Source organism: Meleagris gallopavo, chromosome 2, assembly GCF_905368555.1.
Source record: "Meleagris gallopavo chromosome 2, MGAL_WU_HG_1.1, whole genome shotgun sequence".
Classification (NCBI taxonomy): domain Eukaryota; kingdom Metazoa; phylum Chordata; class Aves; order Galliformes; family Phasianidae; genus Meleagris; species Meleagris gallopavo.
Genome location: NC_139405.1, coordinates 16,557,078 through 16,577,706, shown reverse-complemented (window position 1 = coordinate 16,577,706; position 20,629 = coordinate 16,557,078). Strand labels below are relative to the sequence as shown.

Here is a 20,629-nt window from a genome sequence, read left to right as displayed (position 1 = left end):
TTGTGCTCCAGATATCCCGTGCTTGTTCCTGCTGGAGAAGGATGAGAATCTGCCCCAGATGCTGAGTTCCTCAAGAATGTCACTGTTCAAGTTTTATTTTTTCAATTATCTTCTCCTTTTCTCAGTTTTAAAAACATGCCAGCAAAGGCCAACAAAGTCAAAGATGTGAGCTCCAGGTTTTAAGATTACTTCAAGGCAAACAGCAGCCTCCTGCACCCAGCTCCCTTTACCTTTACTCTCCATAGCAAGCTTTCTTTTGTTTTTTGATACTGTTCAGAACACCAACAATTATAATTGGGGTTGTGGAGAAGCAGAGTGGTTTCTTGTGTTCACTGGGAGATTGTCTGCCTGAAAATAAAGCCATCTGCTCTTAAGCACAGGCATTATTCAGCCCACATCTAAAATGCCAGGACTGTGCCTCTTCCGCTTACCTCCCTGTGATCCATAGGCTATGTAAAAGGCCATAACCCATCCAACCACCTCGATTCAATGTTGTGATCATCTATTCAGAGATCATAGTGGGATCTACCCAGCCCCCTCCCCCCCCGATATTTTAAGTTATTTTGTAACGCCCACCATAAAGGCAGATGTTCTACTGGAGCTTTATTCTCCTGATAGATACTGGCCACTTCAGGCAGCAACTCCATCGATGTGTGATGCTGCTCACTCAGGGGATTTTTAGGCAGAAGTTTACAGGGAGTTAAAAGAGCAGGGAAATGTCTTCCCAGTGCAGGAATCTGGGAGCTCCCCTAAGCCCCCCATGTCAGCCTGGTGGTGTGCGGAGGTGTTAAACTGGCATGTGTCTATAGAGGCGGGGGTGAGCCTTTTAAGTCCCCTGCTTCTTCCCCACTTGTGGAATTTGTTGTGCCAGTGGGATGAGGCTGGCTATAAAACCTCTGTCCCACTCCACAGCCAGCGAGTGCATCACAGCCCCGCTGACATCCCCGTTCCTCCCTGCGAGCCACCAACAGGGTAGGATGGAGGCAAGCTTCACCCAGATGCTCTATGTGCTCTCTCTGGTTGCCATGGCCTATGCCTTCACCCAGGAAGGGTTCAAGGAAGTGATGCTGAAGCAGCTGGGGCTCTCTGAAGTCCCTAAGCTTCATAAGAGAGACCTGGTGGACCTGGTCATCCCCGAGCATGTGAAGAACAAGTATATCTCCATGCTGAAGCGGCACAGGGGGAAGCGTCGTGCCTCTCCCAGCTTGGCCAGCATCCTGCAGGGGATCCCCGGCAATGCAGGTAACACCCTGGGCAGGGCAAGCCACAGGGAGTGGGGCTGGGGTCAGGCTCTGAGGGGGAGCAGGGTGGAAAAAATATATGTACCCCATGATCCTGGAAAAAGGTGGGTGATAGAAAAATGCTGGTGCCCAGGCACATAGCATCCTGGGCAGCGAAGGCAAACTGCCTGCAAATTATTGCAATTTGTGTGGTTTCCTGATACCATGCACTGCACTGGCACCAAAGGGACACATGCTTTTTTGTGCTTGCTCTATTTAGGATGAAAAGATTTCTTCCTATTGTCCCCACATTGCTGTTTCAGATCTAGAGGAATTAGTTTATTCACAAGATACTAAGTATGGTTAGAAAAAGTACATTTAGGGGCTGTCTCTGCCACAAGGGATCGTGTTGGAGCATCCAAGCAATGTGCTGTGATAACTGTGGATGAAATGCAGAGGATAGCAATGACAGCGTGTCTTTTTGTCTCTACATCACGGACAGAAGTCTTCTACTCTGATCCCATGCGCCAGAACTTCATCTTTGACATGGAGGGAAGGATACCAAAAAACAGTGAAGTGACAATGGCTGAACTGAAGCTTTTCAAGAAGCCCTTGGACAGGGTGAACCTGCCAGCCAGGCAGCCCCATCGGCCTGTCTCCAATGCCAGGGTCAGCATCTACTGGGTGCAGAGACAGCATGATGGCACAAACAGGACCTCACTGATCGACTCCCGGTAGGTGATGGGGAGTGTGGAGCTGATGAGAGCAGACATTAGGTTAAGGCTGCAAATATGCAACGATGTGTTGAAGTGATGCATTTCTGTGCCAAACGATAGGCTGCATAGAACCAATCATAAAATCATAGAATCACAGAATCACTGAATGGCTTGAGTTGGAAGGGACCTCAAAGATTATCTAGTTCCAACCCTTCTGTTGCAGGCAGGGTAGCAAGACCCTGAATCAGGCACAGAATCAGGCTCTGATGGGGCCCCATCCAACCTGGCTGTGAACACCTCCAGGGATGGGGGATACACAGCTTCTCTGGGCAGTGTATTCCAGTGCCTTATCACTCCCTCAGTGAAAACCTTCCCCTGATATCTATTTTTAGTATTATTAGATATATCTATTTTAAGTTTTTTGTAGTTTATTCTACTTATCTCACCCTCTTTAATTTAAAACCATTCCTCCTTGTCCTATCACTATCAGACCATAAAAAGGTTGATTTTACTCTTGTTTCTAAGCTCCCTTTAAGTACTGGAAGCTCAGCTGGCTGGTGACACAAGCACTGCATATAACCTTGCACTGTATGAACAAATACCTTGACACAAAGGTTTTTATTTCATCATTCAGTGCCTGTTAGCCTTGCATGCCTTGTGGGTCCAGAGAGGTTGTGTAGTTTCCTTCTCTGGAGATACCCAAAGCACGTTTAGATGCTTTCCTGTGTGACTGCTGCAGGAAACCTGGTTTAGCATGTAATTAAACCAGATGACCTCCAGAGGTCCCTTGCAATCTCTATGGTTCTATGATTCTTTCAAATAGTTAACTGCTGTGAGTACATGCCCAGCGCTGCTCAGCAAGCGTTATCATATGATCAAGGCACATGACAATGCACAGGAAGCAAATTATTTCACAGCAAAAAAAGCACCATGAGCTTTGTATGATGGGCTTCTCTCTGCCTGGCAGGCTGGTTCCCATAAGAGAGTCTGGCTGGAAGAACTTTGACGTGACCCAGGCTGTGCACTACTGGCTGCGGAACAAGAGGCAAGAACCAATGGTGCTGCAGGTTTGGATCGAAGGGGAAATGGTGGGCAGCTATGCTGCAGAAGTTGCCAAGGCCGTGCGCTTCACCTCACAGGATGCTGGGGACAGAGCTGTGGGAAGACCCGAGCTGGTGCTCTACACCCTTGACTTGGAGGACTATGGGTGAGTACGAAACCTGCATCCATGCAGCTTTGTCCCTACGTTACTGCACTCACTTTGTTGCCTGAATTTTCAAATGAAACCTGAGCGTGGTCTGAGCTTCCTAGCTCAGGGCTGTGCCATCAGCCTTCTCTATTTGCTAACATTTCTCCCATCGCACACAGTGGCCCTGGGGACTGCAAGGATGGAGTGCAGGCAGGAAAGTCCACCTGCTGCCGGCAGAAGCACTACATCAACTTCCGTGAGCTCTCCTGGACGCAATACTGGATCATCGAGCCGGCAGGATACCAGGCTTACAGCTGCCGGGGAGGCTGCCTGCAGCTTCCCGGCCCACTGCAGCACTGGGGGGGCAGGGAGCGTGCCTGTGCTGTGGCTGAGAGCTCCCCGCTCCCTATCATGTACCTGGTCCAGAGGGGCAACCACACTGAGATCGAGGCAACTGAGTTTCCCAACATGATCACTGAGAAGTGCAGCTGCATGGCAGATGGTGCAGCATTTCTGTGAGGGACTGACGGAGGAGAGGAACAGTGCTGGTGGGCCTGGAGGAGGTGCACCTCCCTAGGTTTGGTGTGGCCGCCTCTGGGTAATTTCAGTCCCCACTGCAGGGCACTGCAAGCAGCTGCAGGTGAAAGGCAAGGACAGTGATCACAGTCAGGTGCAGAAGTCAAGCTTGGGTTTGGATTTCAGTTCCTTTGTTCCCTGTGCTTTGTACATTTCGGTCCTTGTCTACCCAAATTGTGTTTACTATGGATAGCAGAGCAAAAGCACTTACATGTACATGTTGTATACATACACAGATGCACATGTATCACAAATACATGTACATATATATGTACGTATTGTATACATGCATATTGTATATATACACATTTTCTACATACATACATATATGTACATAGAATACTGCCTAGAGCTAAAATGAATGTATATATATGTAAGTATGCATTGTATGCATATATCTGTAGATACACATGTACATACAATATTGCCCAGAATTCAAAGGACAGTGTTGTTGGTCCTTGTACCAAGGATTTGGCACAGTTTTAAGCAGAATTTAGAGTCCTGAAGCCAGTGAACATATTGGAACTTGGATTTGCTTGCACAAACAAATGTTTATAGATTCAGGTCCTCATTTTTCTGATTGTGTATTACAGTTTTTTCAGCTTTCAAAATTAAGTAAACAATAAAATATGATTATTTAAATAGCCATGTTTGCTTATAATTATTTCTAGGTGCAAAAGTGGAGGAAAAAAATCTGTAACATTTCTGACTGTACCCCAGTGCCCAGCTTCTTCATGCATACACCCAACAACAGTCCTCAGCTGTGCATATGTCTCTGCCTGCTCATGATAAAGATTATCTGCTCATGCAGGCAGGGGAAGGGCTGAATCAGTGAGGAGCATGCACCACTGGTGCTTCTCCCCATGCAATGTCAGGTGTAATCTCCTTTTGAAAAACACAATCATAGAAAATGCTCCTTGAACTCTGACACTGGGGCCGTTCCCACCATCCTCTGGTGCAGACCATTTCCCTAACCCCCAGCTACCCCTCTCCTGACACAGCCCCATGCCATCTCCTCAGGCCCTGTCGCTGTCACACAGAGCAGAGCTCAGCTCAGCACTGCCCTCCGCTCCCTGTAAGGAGCTGCAGCTGCCATGAGGCCTCCTCAGCTCCTCTGCTCTGGGCTGAGCAAATCCAGTGGCCTCAGCCACTCCTCACGCACCTTTGCCCTCCAGACCCTTCTCCATCCTTGCAGCTCTCCTTTGGACACTCTCTAATAGATATATGTCCTTCCACCCTCATACAAGTACTGGGTTGCTGACTGGAGTTTCACTGATGGTAACTGACTCCTACACCAGTGTAAGCTGCACGTGGAGCCTAGCCTATGGGCCACAGACAAGGCAAACCTTTCCCCAAGTGCCTACTTCCTTAAGAGATATTCAAAAGCTGTCTGGATGTAGTTCTGGACAACCTGCTCTAGGTGTCCCTGGTTGAGCAGCAGGGTTATGCAAGGTGACCCTCAGAGATGGCTTCTTACCTCAACCACTCTGGAATGATGCGAAGAGGGGGATTGGATGGGCCCAGCTGTGACTTCGGCTTATCCATCAGGAAGATTGAGAAGTAAGGTATCCCTGACACCCTGCAGGAGGCCAGCTCTGAGGTCACCAGCCATACCTGCCTTCACCTCAGCCTGTGGATGGGCTGGTACCTCTCACTTGTGTAAATGCTGGTGGAAAAAAAAAAAAAAAGCTTTAAAGGGAGAAGAAAAAAAAAAAAGGAGCTGGGTACATATCACCAAGGGTGACCCAGGTTTGAGCAGGATGAGCCAGACTGGTCTTGGCCATTTTCTTCTCACAATTACATGGCATCTTTCTCAATGAGCATTCAGTTCCAGTTCCTACCCACCCAGGAGGGACAGGCCACAGCCGGAACCTCAGCTGTGAGGAACAAAGCAGAAGATTTATCTACACCCCTCTGGCTTCTGGGGAAGAAAGTGTTTGAACTGGTGTTTGACTGAGGAAGAAAAGCATTAACTTTGTTGTCCCTCCAGGCCAGCCTGGGAGGAACTTGTACTATGGGGGCCAGGATGGTGGATGGCCAGCAGCACTGACCTCACCAACCCATCATGCCCAAATATCACAAGCACAGTATTCATGCTTCATGAGACACACAGCACATGTCTCTGCTGAGTCACCCTCACTGGCTTTGCAATGAAGATCAGCAGAGTGGGAGGTGGGTCTAAAATGAAGAAGATTCCAGAGACTTCTATAGTGCAAACTTGAAGGCAGAGGCTGCAGATGAAGCCCTGCTTCCTCAGACATCCCCCAGTGCAACAGAAATTATCCCCAGCCAGCCATCTTCAGCACAGGCAGCAGTTGCTGTGATATCACGCGCATGCTGCCTTGCTGCTTTTGTATTGGTACAAGCTGTAGCAGACACAAAGCCTGTCGAGCTGTCGTGTTATTCTTCCCACCGGAGCAGCAGCACAACCTCTGAGGAAAGGCAGAACACCTTACATGCATGACAGCAGCTTGTTTCAGCATTAACATTTAGGCTTCACTAGAAAAAAAAGAAATAATAAGGAGGAGTAGCGCAGTTTTCAAGCCACACAAAATGCCCCTGCCAGTTCAGCTACATTGCCCAGTCTGATCTTTCCACATTTTCATCCAAATCGAGGCTGCTCTTCTATTTTCTTTGAGAATCCATGAGAAGTTGCAGCTTTGCCCTGCTGGTGAGACCTCATTTCTGCATCTTTTTCTTTTTTCCCCTTTGCATTTCACAAACTCCTACAAATAGCGTCTGACACTTGGCCTCTCAGGACAGCCTCCTAATTGCTGGTGTAAGTAGAAAGCCAAATTCCCAATCCACATCTCAACAGAGGTGATAATCAAAGCAGCTCCTCTGCCCTGGTTGGGAACAGCTGGAGGCTGGGAAAGAGGGACCCAGCACAAACAGACAGGGAGTCAAGAGCTTTTCAGGCCACTGTGTAATCTCCTAAGACTTTGATATTTTTAAGGAACCATCCAAAAGACTCAACATCTAGTTTTTGCCACTAACTTAATGTAAAATGAAAAGCCAGCCAACCATTATCTGGGCTGCATCAAAAGCAACATGGCCAGCAGGTCAAGGGAAGTGATCCTGCCCCTCTGCTCTGTGCTCCGACACCTCACCTGGAGTACTGCATCCAGATGTGGAATCCTCAGTACAGGAGAGATGCGGACCTGCTGGAGTATGTCCAGAGGAGGGCCACAAAAATGACCCAAGGGAAGGAACACGTCCCCTATGAAGGCAGACTGAGAGAGCTGGGACTGTTTAGCCAGGAGAAGACACGGCTCCAAGGAGACCTGAGAGCAGCCTTTCGTATCTAAAGGGGAGCTGTAAGAAAGAAGGGGACAGATTCTTTAGCAGGGTCTGTGGTGATAGAAAAAGGGGAAATCCTTTTAAACTAAAGGAGATATTTAGATTGGATACAAGAAAGAAGCTTTTTTGCTATAAGAGTGGTGACGCACTGGTACAGGCTGGATGCCCCATCCCTGGAGACATCCATGGTCAGACTGGACAGGGCTCTGAACACCCTGATGAGCTGTAGGTGTCCCTGTTCACTGCAGGGGAGCTAGATTAGATGGCCTTTAAGGGTTCCTTCCAACTCAACCAATTATACAATACTATGACCTTGCACTGCATGCAGCAACATCTATAACCACCAGAGATGTTTTCAGGGAGCTGTGCAATAGCTCATAAAACTGCAGCAGAGGTTTCACGAGCCAACTGGTACCTGACCAGCAGCTCTCTGCTCTCCAGACCTCGCAGGCAGCTGAGGAGCTCCTTGCTCCCCATTGGACTCTACCAGAAGGCAAGCAGGGTTTACGATCACGCTTTTTCAGAGGCTTCCACCAGCACGGCCCGGAACAGGCCACATCCTCCTGTTAGTACACTGCCACCTGCAGTAGCAAGCCTAGAAGTTGCCCTGCTCAGAAAAACGAAGACATAGCTGCGTGCTGTCTGCATCCTTTCTGCCAGCGCAGGCACAGTGGCGTTTGTTCCAAAAACAACAAATGGGCTTTTTGGGAACTCATTTGTCTGCGTTGCAGAGGAAAGTGGGAAAGAAGCCTTTTGACTGAAGGCAGCCAGCTGCTCTGTTTGTTCTTTGCAAACTTCCACAAATTCTTTTTCCATACCTCAGTTTAGGAAGTGGAGATATTCAGCCATAATCTTGCAGCACTCTTGTGACTATAAACTCCGGGACTTCTTACACTGCTATGAGATCCCAGGATGGAAAACATCCACGGAAAACAAAAACGTTAAGTGTTATTACAAGATATTCTATTTCTCCGAGATGAGGGGGATGAGAAAACTAATTTTCACTTAACAGTGTCATTCAAGTCACAGAAAGATATTCTAGACAAAATTATTCAGGTATAGCAATGAATGCTCCTCTGGGTCATCCAAACTGCTCCTTAAGCTGACCAACAGACAAAAGCATTGCTAAAAAGCAACACAGAAGAAAACATGTTCCAATTCCGAACTTCCCAGAAGTAAATTTGTACCAAAAACATGTATTTCACCTGGGTAGTCACCTGCCCTGCTTCCTACTATTTTGTGTATGATTAAACTTTCTTCCAGATTATAAATGGATCTGCATGAAATAAAAAGCCTCTTCCTCAGGTGTGCGTCACTGGTTTCTCTGATTCTATTATCAGCTAATAACTGAGAAAATGCAAAAGGAGCAGAAGGCAGCGCTCCAGCTCTTTTACATGTTCGGGGAGGAAAAAAAAAAGTAGTAAAATGACTCCTCACATAGAGAAAAGCTCTCCTCACTCACTGTGTGTACACACAGTTATGAGAAGAGCAGTAAGCACACTGACAGCGCGCCAGCCAGGTGAGATTGCTGCTGAGATGTAACCTGCGTTGAGGTGACCCCCCACCTCTTCCCATTCTCTCATGAAACACACTCAGGAAACCAAACCTTTCCATGTAAGATCCACTTGTCCCGTCACAATCCCCATACGATTTGCGGCATCCTCATGTTTCTTTTGCCTTTTTTTTAAATTTTCTAAGTCCTTGATAAAGTGCCATACATGTAAAGTATCAAACATCAACTTACCTGCCATATATTATTTTTAGCTATCTGCTGCATATAAATCTTCTCATCAAATAAACCACATTATTCTAACAATAAGCTGCAAAATGACAAGTTCACAGCTTTTGGGTCACATGCGTAGGGGAACAGAAGCTTATGCACATTTCAGCCTCAGGTGTCGCGATCCATGTTTTCAGAACACTATGTCAAATAGATCCAGGAGTGCTGGATTTGTGTATGATGGTATAATTACCAGCAGCACAAATATCTTCTTTTTCATAATTCCTTGGGATACTAATGAGATTATTTCATGAATGCTGGTAATAGAACTTCAGGATGACCAGTTGAAAGATCCAACGGGATACTGAAGATTTGCATAGAGTATCTTGTACTCCTAAGAATGTTTTATTTAGATGCACCACACACGCTTACAATTAGTGAGCAGACTCAAATCCATCTTACAGTTAAAAAACAAATACAGGAAGCTCTTTTGACTTGCCTATTAGAGACTGCATTATAAATCAATCCTGCACTTCCCAGTTCACACGCCTTTCCTTGGTATGACTCGGCACCACCTCCTACAAACTGGAATGCAGAACAGAAGCCCTGGCTGCTGGCTGTGCTGGGGATGCTCACACCGGGGCCCTCCGAAGCCCACAGCGACACCTGGAGGAACACCAGGCTGCTCACATAGTAAATAGGCGGATATGTCTCCAGAGCCAGAAATCCTCCAGCTACATTTTCTAACCAAGCGCCTCAGGGGAGGAAAAAATTAAATAAAAATAAAAATAAAAATAAAAATAAAAATAAAAATAAAAATAAAAATAAAAATAAAGAGGGGAGCTCTGCTTTGGTCAAATGCCAGGGACTGTGCTGAGTGGATGAGGCGCAACCAGAAGTGACCACCGCACTCCAGCCTTAACTTTCTCCAGCATATTGGCAAGTCACAGAACAGGCTGACTGGTGACTGAGTATAAATTGTCAGATTAACCAGCATTTTGGAGCAGCTGCACAAACACAATTGTATTAGCAGCTTGCCTGTACAGTTTGTCAACAATACAACTTCAGCTTTAACACTGTCAATCCAAAGCTAACTCCCAAGTATAAACATAACAATTTCTGAGAAGAAAGGTTACAAGATTGCAAAATGCTCACAGCTAACTGAAATAGTAGATAAGCATTGCTCATGTTTGAGCCATGAAACACTGCAAGTGAACTTGTTCCCTAGCATTTGAAACCCATTTCCTGCCTCTACTGCTTGTACAGTGTCAGAAAGGGAGGGAAATCTTGATTTGGCCAAGTCTCTCCGAGGAAAGCTGATACACAGATAGATCATGCATGATACTCTCAGCATATGGTGGCCAAGTCTGAAGTACCAATCCAAAGCCTCTCCAACAGAAATGGCAGCTGTAGCTGCAGTCATAAAAGCATGCTACCGTTCTAACAGGAGCCTTTACCACCTCATGGGATAACACCCATCTCTGAGGTTACAGGCTGAGCTGGGATAAAGCACCACCACTGCAGATACTCAAGCCCTCAGGTGCCTACTCCATTGCTTTTGCCTCTGGAAAAAAGTTAAAACCTATACTAAATTTCCCACTCAGGTTCAGATGAACACTCGGTAATGTACTAATCTTTAGCAAGGAGCAAATGTACTTCATTCTTTTTAATTCCTTAAGGATGTAATTCTTTCTTCTTCCCCCTCACTCTTTTGTTTTTAAAGAGCAAAACAAATTCATTTATATAACTTCTTATAAAAAATATTTTTACCAATTAATTACTGATGCCTGACATCTCACTAATTCATAGAACAGCATTTATTAAGACTGACCCCATCCATATGAAAACATTCTTTTCATACAAAGAAACTTCAGCTTTTAAGCCCAAATCATAAGTTTGATGTTTGCCTTTTAATGTGCTAACTGGAATATATATTGAGATCCAATTCGAAGCTAATAAAGGATTGATATTCTTTAAAAGGGTGAGGATGGTGCCATACATTCATTCTCCAAAAAAAACACTCAGGTTCTTCCTTTCCATCTGCAGGGAAGGATTACATTAAGATTTGTTATAACCGTTGGTAAAGCTTATCAAAAGGCAGAATTTCACTCCTTTAATATTGACCACATAACTAACTTGCTATCTAACAGCTTCCTCTGTGCTATGTCAACTAAACTTCATTAAAATAGAAACAAAAAACTATCCGGAGATGCCAAAGAATTCTCTATAACAGTACAGAATGACAGCAGAATAAGGAAAAATTAAAAGTACACAGACACAAAGTAATTTAAGATTTCCCTTTTTTCCCTTTAGAAGGCTTTGCAAATAAGGAAGGATCAATCTGGTCTCTGGACAGACCTCTCACTGAAAAAAGCCTTGCTGCTCTTTCCTGTAAGGTGCCTCCACATTTCAGTCCTAAGGCCATCAATTGCATCTTCAGCTTATCTAACCCCAGCGCTTCCATTTCAGCAGCAGAGCTGAAAGCAAGTAGGTCGATTGGTTCCACATCCTGCAAAGAGAAAAACATCCCATGACAATCATTGCTTTCTTCCTGAAGGGGAGGGAAGAGAACAAGTACAGAAAAAACGCTTCATTTCACAGAAGCCCTTAAATTAGGTTTACCCAATAAATTAGTTCAAACTTTGAGATAAAGTTGAGCAATATCCCCACATATACTTCTATTGCATATTCCCATTATTAGTGATGTCTGCTATTCAGGACAAGCAATACTGCATCATGTGCAAGCAAACTGAGGCTAGCTAGCAGCAGGGCCATAACAACACAAATGATAGCAGTGCTAACATACCCCAGAGCACAGTGAATGTCCAGCTGGGCTTCCTATCCAATGTGCAGCTGTGCTCCTACAACTTCACTACTGGCAGTGTCTCTGAGCTAGTCAGAGGCTCAATCCTGCATGTCCAGACAAGCTGCAGATGGTGTTAAGCTTGGGATGTACACAGCCCCCAGGATGGAAGTGCTGCTCATTTTAAATGCTACGAACATGGATGAACTTTTAAAGTAACTCCAGCAGAATTAACACATTCAAAATAGAATCATAATGAAAAATAGTAACAGTACTTAATTTATTCTGCAGACAAAACAGATAGCACTGTCTTTATCCCCATGAGAGTTAAGTACTCTCAAGAAAAATGTACTGAAAACAACAGCCCACCATCTCACCTAGTGGTTCAGCAGCTTAAATTTGCCTTCCAGCATCATAGCAAAGCTGTGAGACCCTTTTTAACAACATGCAGAATACAACCAGTACGCCCATAACAGCAGTAGCAAGGGGCCACCAGCTGCAGTTGGTCAGAGCTTTGTCCACCGAAGAATACAGACAAGGACAGGACGTCTCAAAAGCTGGAATTTACTAACACCCAAAACAGGACACAAAACCCCACCTCGTTCAGTATATAGAGCATCTATTAGTCCTAGGGTAGGTATAATGCTGGAGGTATCAAAAGGACTTCAGAGCAAGTAGCACCAGTGCGGGAGCAAGACCACCCCCTTACAAGCTCAACAAAAGCCAGTAGTGCTAGCAGAACGAGAACCTGTGCTGCTGACCATACAAAAAAAAAAAAAAAAAAAAAGCCTGGCTGTCACATTATTCTAGTTCTACTTTAAAAATAATAATAAAAAAAAATCCATCAAGGACTATTATAAAAATATTTCCACCTGCAATAACAATCTGCCACAGCACTGGTGGAGTTTCCTGTTCTAAGAATAGACCGTCTCAAATACTAAGCTAAAGGTAAACAGTGGAGAATGGTAAACATCCAGTTCAAAGCTTCCCTGTCTTAATGGTACAATAGATGATAAAGTTCTAACTTATCAGATTCCAGCCTTGGTTTTTTTTCCATTTAACTGTACTAAATTTTCACTTATAAAGAATTCAGCCATTGTCAATGGCAGCTGATGGGAGACTTTCTGCTCACGTTGAACAAAGGAAGAAAACTCAATCAATCTCTTCAAGGCTGAAATAAATACATTTTTTAGTTTGATATCTAGAATAAGCTGTTTCCTTTCATGCTCCTCGCTACTGCCAGAGAAAGAATCTCATGGTCAGCACTGCTCCTGATGGGACACCAACCCCAACTGCCAGCAGGGTTAATGGTACAGTAACAATACAGAAATCCTTCTATCCCTGATAGACCAGCTGATCTTTTTTAAAGTCATTCTTCCACCATCTTTTGCAAATTCAGGTGAAGCCTAACACATTAATCCTAATTCTCTAGAAAGGAGCCACTGCTTTCTGACTTTTAATGATCAAATAAAAGCTGAAGTTTGTGTCAGTTTGGGAATTAGACTCAAGTCTTTTATAAATAAAACACTAAGAAATATTAATTAGCTGATTGGTTTACAAGTACGTCTACAAGTAACAACTTCTAATTTAAAAACTGTGGTCCAGATTATGGACAAAGTACATCATAAATAAGATTAGTCAAGTTGGCAAGTGTTTGGTAGCGTCTCAAAGAGTGTTGCTAGGAGTCTTTCATTCTACAGAAAGGTTTTATTTTCCTTCATTCACCAACCACAAGTGATACTTAGTGCATCTATTTATGTGGAAGGAGAAAAAAATAAATGAATCAAAAAAAGGGAAACACAGATGTTGGGAAAAACAATGCTACACAATCAAGAGCAACTGCATCTTAATAGAAACTAGAGACTATTAAAAATCTTCCATCTTAAAAAGTTTTGCCCTGACCTGCTCTAAGGATCTGTCAAGACTGCTACTTTACTACAATTGAGTTTTCAACATGTGGAGTTAATGGGGATCAGTAAAGAGACACTCAACCAAGAGCCTCTTTTGGCTGTAGCTGCCATTAACTTCCACACTCCCTTAACCTAAGTAGTGTAATTCTAACACATCATCTTCAGATCAGCTGTTTTTCCTTTTTAACTTTGGGATGTCTGGTCTGAATCAAACTCTCAAGATTCTATTAAATTCCTAGGAAAACTGATTCTAATTCAAGCACTTACAGCGACTGCATCAAATTCAGATGATACATACCCTCTCTACCTCTTCACTTTGTGGATCACACAAAATAAGTTTTGTACTGCTTCATACTTACTATGCTCAGTAACTGATTTGTTTCCTGGGCCTTAGAAGAAACATTTTCTTGCCGCTCTTCCTTCAGAGTCTGAGTTATTTCACTCTTTTCTCGGGCCTCTTCCTTCAGAGGTGCTTTTGTCATTTCACTGCTTTCATCAGCTGGAACTTCAGGTTGGCCACCTGCGTGGGTCTCCTCCTGCAGATCTATTCCGGTAAGCTCTGGTTGCTGCGATGCCTTCTCCTCAGCAGCACTGGCAGCTGGACTGTGCTCTACCGAATCCACAGAGCTGCTTGAACATTCATTGGCATTTCCAGCATTTTCATTATGCCTGCTTCCTAATGGACAGCTTCCATCAGATGTCTGAGGGGAATCATCTTCACTGCCATCATCAGAATCTGAACTGTCGGTATCATCCAATCCTTCCAACCCCAGCCTGGCATAAGCAGTACATGACAAATATTTAGATATGTTCTTCTCCAATTTAATCACCTCAATGTAGTCACTGCTATTTAAGTCTACATTAAGATGAGATGCTGTTTACTTGCACTGTACCTAACTTACACTGTGTTCAAACCTTTATGGAGTCCTAATACTTACCAAAAACATCTCTTTTTTCCATATTTTGTTCCTTTCTTTCCAGATTCACCAGGACGCTTCCGACCACTGCCACTTTCTGGTGACACTACTTTGCTAGATGAGGCCTGCAATCCTAAAAAGAAAAGGTGAAGTCTACCTCACTGATACACAACTCACGTCTGCCCTAAATTCTATTTCTTTTAATTTCAGATTCAGCCTAAAACACTAACTAAAAATAATCACTGCTGGTATATATTTATGGAAACTTGAAGATTCAGCAATCTCAGAAGCAGCAAAAGCTTTCTTACACTGCTTTATTAAGACACAGAGTCAATCTTACAATTGAATTCCTGACATGAGCTCTTAGTTTCTACATCGCAATCAGCCTCAATTTTCATTATGAGCTGCCAGTAAGGGACCAACTAGTGGGTAAATATAATAGCTACAAAGCATAGCAAATGAAACAAGATGTTTCACAGACGAAGCATCATTTGTATCTTTGTCATGCTGTTAAACGCAATTTAAGAAAAGCAGTAGACAAAGAGGAAAAATGAATTCAACAAATTTCACTGGAATTTAAAATGTAATTCAATTGAAAGAGTTATCATCAGCCACACTTTTTTCCTTAAATTCCATGCTGAACTGAGTTTTTAGTTTGCTTTATGTTTTGAGGAGAGAAAGCGAAGCTAAATTGTGGTACCTTTAAGGACTGAATCTTCTAGCCGTTCAGCCATTTCATGACACTGTTGCTGGTAGTCTGTGTTTGTAAACAGGTGCTTTGGCTCTGCAAGTTTCCGTTGCAGCCTTTCCAAGCGCCTTTGCTCTTTTTCTGCTTCCCGTTCCGCTTGCTGCTTCACCCATTCAGCCATCCTGCAGATTACAGATCCATGGAAATGAGAGCATCTCCAACATTCAACATATTATTATTTTGCAATTACCGATGCTTTTACCACTTGCTAGGATAGGAGACAAGGAGAAAAGAAGAACAAAACCACCCATGGGAAATATGGAAGGATGATACAGAAAGTCTTTCGGACCTTCTGTAATCAAAATAAAAACTGCTGTAATTGTCACATGACCTCTTTTGTTAATAGCAAACTCTATCACTGATTTCACAGAGTCACAGAATGGCCAGGGTCGGAAGGACCTCAAGGATCATGAATCTCCAACCACCCTGCCACATGCAGAGCCACCAACCTCCCCATTTGATACTAGACCAGGCTGCCCAGGGCCCCATCCAATCTGGTCTTGAACACCTCCAGGGACGGAGCATCCACAACCTCTCTGGGCAGTCTGTTCCAGCACCTCACCACTCTCTCTGTAAAGAACTTCCCCCTGACATCCAACCTAAATCTTCCCTTCCTCAACTTAAAACCATTTCCCCTTGTCCTGCAGTTATCAGCCCTTTCAAAGAGTTGATTCCCCTCCTGTTTGTAGGCTCCCTTTAGGTACTGAGAGGCTGCAATGAGGTCATGCCGCAGCCTTCTTTTCTCCAGGCTGAACAAGCCCAGCTCCCTCAGCCTGTCCTCACAGGGTAGGTGCTCCAATCCCCTGATCATCTTCGTGGCCCTCCTCTGGACCCTCTCCAACAGCTCCCTGTCTTTCTTGTACTGGGGCTCCAGATCTGGGCACAGTACTCCAAATGGGGACTCACAAGAGCAGAGTAGACGGGGACAATCACCTCCCTGTCCCTGCTGGCCATCTCTCTTCTGAAGAGTTTATTTAACAGTGCTAGCTTCTAAGAAAATGCCTAAATGCTCACGCTTTCTCATGATTGACATCTCGAAGCCTCCTTCCGCTGAGGTCCCGGCAAGCCTCTCTATTGGTTGTTTTTTCAATCTGAGCACCAAGTGCTCGGAGCATAGATCCAAATCCTGTGAAAAAGAGTAATCAAGAATTAGATATGCAGAAACAAAGTGAGATGAGTTAGTACATAATAGAATTGCCCATGGAAAAATAATAGTGATTTGATGCCTCACTTTCCTTCAAGGTTACTGAAATACAGAGTAACTTGAAAGTTATAATGTTAGAACATCACTAGGAACGTTTTCACAGTAAATAATAAAAAAAAAACCATCCAACATTTACCATTCATGTCATTTCTGCTTTCCTAATATTGCACACCAAGGTTAGCAGGACCTGCGTAGCACTCCTAACCTAAGAGCCTATCCCTGGATTTCCCCAGAAGAATGGTTTGCAATCTTCTCCATCTTCAACTTAACATTCCCAGTCCTTCCCAATTTATCCAGAATATACTGCTCCCCTATGTCCTTTTAGCTCCCATCAAACTTAAACCTCCTTTAAAAAAATATTTTAAAAAACCACCTAATTTTTAAGAGATAGCCATGTCATCAAGCTGACCACAATTATGCTGTAGAGCTGCTCCAAATAGATTTTGATGGCTGGACGTGTCAATTTCAGTGTTTTTTTCCCACCTTAGTGATTCCATACACTCCTCAGCCACTAGACATAGGCAACTTCTGCTAACTGCTAACTTCTCTCACTCAGTCGCACCTTACATTGTCTGAAGTTTGACAAAATCCCTCAGCTACCTCAAAGAGACACTACATGGACTAACATTAATATAATTTTAAGCAGCCTAAAAGAAGCAAGCACGGTTTTTCAAGCAGAAGCCGGAACACGTCTATATATTGATGCCTTTAAATAATCTTTAAGGAGTTTGTAAATACTAAACAGCCTGCCATACCACAGAGCACTATTGCATTCAGCTAATAAAGCCAATGAGAATTCACATAGTTCATGAACTACATGCTTCAGCATTTCACATTCGGAAGGACCCAGCTGCTACACCTGGGCAGGATACATTCCCCAAAATCAACAGCAACGAGCTCGTTCACGAAGGCAGCAGGAGCTGCACCAGGCCCGAGAACAGAACGCTCAGTTCTTAGAAGCCCGCACGACGTGTACGCGGTAACAGAGCACACAGACCTCCTTTCCCCCCGCACAGCCGCAGCTCCAGGCTGTACACGGCGCCATCCCGCAGCGCGTCTTCTCCAGCCGCCAGCCGCCCGTTACACTTCACGTACAAACTCTCTTCGGGAACGTTCTAAAGAAAACAACCAAACAACAATTCGTCACCCGACCGACCGAGAAACGGAACACCCAGCCGAGGCCCAACAAGGGAACAGCGCGACGACAGAGGCCGGCCTACGAGACTCGGAGTGCCGCCCGCGGGGCCGGAGCCCCGTCCCGCCGCCACTCACCAGCTCCCGAGCGCAGTCCCGCAGCAGGCCGCGCACCGAGCCGCCGCCGGAGGGCAGCGCCCGCAGCCGCACCCGCGAGCACAGCGGCTCCCGCACCAGCAGCGCCATCTTGCCTCGCCGCCGCCAACCGCCGCCCCGCGCGCCCGTGACGTCAGCGGCGCGCGGTCAGGTGACGCGCGGGGGTGGCGAGCGCCGTCTGGCGCGGGGCGATAAGGGGTGGGCGGTGCCTGAGCTCGGCGGTCGTTGTGCCGTGTTTCTTGTGCCGTTCGAGCTTTTGGGACGGGCTGTTAATGACAATTGACTGCTTGTATTTCATAGGGGCTATAAAAGGCTTCCTAGCGGCTTGGATTCCGTATTTAAACTGCGTCGCCTAAGGCAACCTGTAGTGTTACACCTTAACCTTCAGGGTCGATCTGATGTTTCGGTCCCTTCAGAGGCTCAGTTTATCGCTTTCGAGGCCGTCCCGAACGCTGGCTTACAGCAGTCAGTTTGTGAGTCCGTTGCCATGGTGTAGCAATGAGACAGCCCTGTGTGGCCTAGTAACAGGATGGGTTGGGTTGGAAAGGACTTAAAACCCATCCGGCCCCACCCCCAGCCATGGGCAGGGCTGCCCCCACCAGCTCAGGCTGCATCCAACCTGCCCTGCAGTGCTTCCAGTGATGGGGCGCCACAGCTGCTCTGGGCAGCTGCGCCAGGGCCTCACTGCCCTCCCACTGAAGTTTTCCCCCTGATATCTCACCTAAATCTCTCCTCTTTTAGTTTGAAACTGTTCCACGTTTTCATATCGTTATCTGACTGAAAAGTTGATTTTCCTCCTGTTTACAAGCTCCCTTCAAGCACTGAAAGGTTGCAATGAGGTCTCTCCAGAGCCTTTTACAGGCTGAAAAAACTATTCCCACTCAGTCTTTCTTCATAGGAGAGGTGCTCCAGCCCTCTGAGCGTCTTTGTAGCCTTTTCTGGACCCACTCTGAAAACTCCACATCTTTCTTTGGCTGGAGGCCCCACAAGAACATGGTGCGGCTCTGAGCATGGCACACCTGGATCTCACCGTGCAGAGGATGTGCCCAGCATTCCTGGACAGGAAGCAATCCTGAAGGTCATTCCCCAAACTGTGATGCTTGGGGCTGATCCAGTGGCATAGTTACATGGAGCATTTAGGGTGGAAGTTGAGCTCTCTGTGATGCGCTGCAGCTGCCCATAAGCAGGAGGCCTGAGGAGCGGTTAGAAGAAAGTGTGTACCTCTGCCTCTCAAAGAAGAGATCTGTGCAATGGTGTGATGGAGATCCAGACAAGTGGCTTTGGTCTCCTTCACATCCTCAGCACAGCTACCTAATGAGAGCACACTTTGAAGGCAGGGTGATGCCTCCCGCGCCTTGTTGCAAACACCATTGAAAACGTCGTTTGGCTAGGTGGCCTCCTACCCCCGTGTCACTATTAGTGTGTCATTGGTCCCATTCTCTCCCCAGCAGAAGCCATGAGCTTTTTAGAAGGCAGGCTGTGACATGTTCTGCCAGAGTGCAGTGCTCCTGCTTCTCTAGTGGGGAGCTGGGGCTTTTCTCTAGGTGCAACCGACGCAGATCTGGCCTGAGATCAAAGCCACCAGGGCTGGATCACAGGTAAAATGTTTTCAAGGTAAGAGACATCCTCTTAGTTTCACATATGAGTGCAACTAATTCAATCAGTGAATCATGCAGGAATGTAAAGCCTGAACCCAAATGTGGAAAATCAGAAATGTCTGCGACCTGAGCTTTGTAGCTGAGAGATGATGGCTATGGCTAGCAGTGAGGCAGGGGGCTGAGTACTGGCTGTGCATGCAGCAAGTGGAACACTGAGCGAAGCTGCAGATTCAGCATGCCTGTCCAGTCCCTTCCTGGAGGGGTTGGCAGGGAGACCCAGTTCAATGGAGCCATCCCAGGTGCCTGGGAAGGTGCTGGGCTGGCAGCTTATCTGGCACTGGGCAGCAGTGTAATCTGCCTGCTCCAGCCCTGGCCCAGTGGCTCTCAGCCACCCTGATGGTTTGGAAGTGAGAAGAGTGCATGTATCAGAGCCTGGGAGTAGCATAACGCTTTCGGTACTGACTGTGCCTCAACAAAATAAAACTCATGTCTGGGCTGCTCGGCTGTTTTGGAAGGCTCGGTGCCATGACTGTCCCACTGTGTTTTTGCTCAGGGGAGCAAGGTGCTGCTCGGCTTGGTCAGCATGAGCATGGGCTGTGCTGAAATGTAGCTCTCCTGCCAGGCAGTCTGAAGAATGTGTGGCAAAAAAGAGAAAGCTGAGAAACTCAGAAGCAGAGAGATGATGTGACCAGCAAGCATGGACTTCACATAAACAAATGAGTAATTAATTAAGGTAATATGCTTGTTTTGACCAAATAACAAGTCAAACTTGGCCCACTGTTGTTACACTGTTTTCATTTTAGCTGCAGTGTTTTCACAAAGTATTTTCACCCAGGTGGGACAATCCCTTAGGTCTTACTTCCTAGAGCAAGTGGTATTGCTGAATTATATGCCATGTTGCAACAGTACAAATCTGATATCTGTGTAGCCAGGAAGAGTTGTGGTTATTTTGTCCTGGATTGGGCTCCAATTCAACCTACATTGTATTTCGAATCACCTGATGCTGATAGTTTCATTTATAATCATGTACTTAAATCTTTGGAATGCCATCTAATGATGAATTCTAGTAGATTTGATAGAATCAAAGAATAATAGAATGGCCTGGGTTGAAAAGGGCCTCAAAGATCATCTAGTTTCAATCCCCTTGCCACAGGCAGAGTCATTGGCCACTAGACCAATTTGGGCATTTTTATTCATATATAATATCAGATTAAAACATAATAGGCAATACATGAATTACACTGATATATGACAGATGAATAACTATTTTCTTAGGTTTGTAGGATTTCAGTTTGCATTCTGAGGGCATGATTCATTTCCTACTGTGAAATTTGGGCTGTTGGCACTGAGGGTGTGGAGCTTGCCAGTACAGGCCAAAGAATAGATGGAGTTGTCCAGGAAAGAGTTGGACCACGGGACTGTCTGGAAGATATGTTTA

General features: G+C 45.4%; 2 protein-coding genes across 2 annotated transcripts; one reads left to right on the top strand and one right to left on the bottom strand.

Moving 5' to 3' along the window:
- The first annotated feature begins 875 nt into the window (after window positions 1-875).
- LEFTY1 (left-right determination factor 1) lies at window positions 876-4,347 on the top strand. The gene is made up of 4 exons (XM_010706659.4): window positions 876-1,242; window positions 1,723-1,954; window positions 2,904-3,143; window positions 3,305-4,347. Exons 1-4 carry the CDS (start codon window positions 876-878, stop codon window positions 3,642-3,644), a joined length of 1,179 nt encoding a protein of 392 aa, XP_010704961.4. The 3' UTR covers window positions 3,645-4,347.
- Window positions 4,348-9,092: 4,745 nt separating this feature from the next.
- SDE2 (spliceosome associated SDE2) lies at window positions 9,093-17,741 on the bottom strand. Its single transcript, XM_085219146.1, has 7 exons — window positions 17,576-17,741; window positions 17,301-17,418; window positions 16,114-16,225; window positions 15,052-15,221; window positions 14,373-14,484; window positions 13,794-14,208; window positions 9,093-11,230 (listed from the first exon to the last, which is right to left on the bottom strand). Exons 1-7 carry the CDS (start codon window positions 17,681-17,683, stop codon window positions 11,009-11,011), a joined length of 1,257 nt encoding a protein of 418 aa, XP_085075272.1. The 5' UTR covers window positions 17,684-17,741; the 3' UTR covers window positions 9,093-11,008.
- Window positions 17,742-20,629: the final 2,888 nt, after the last annotated feature.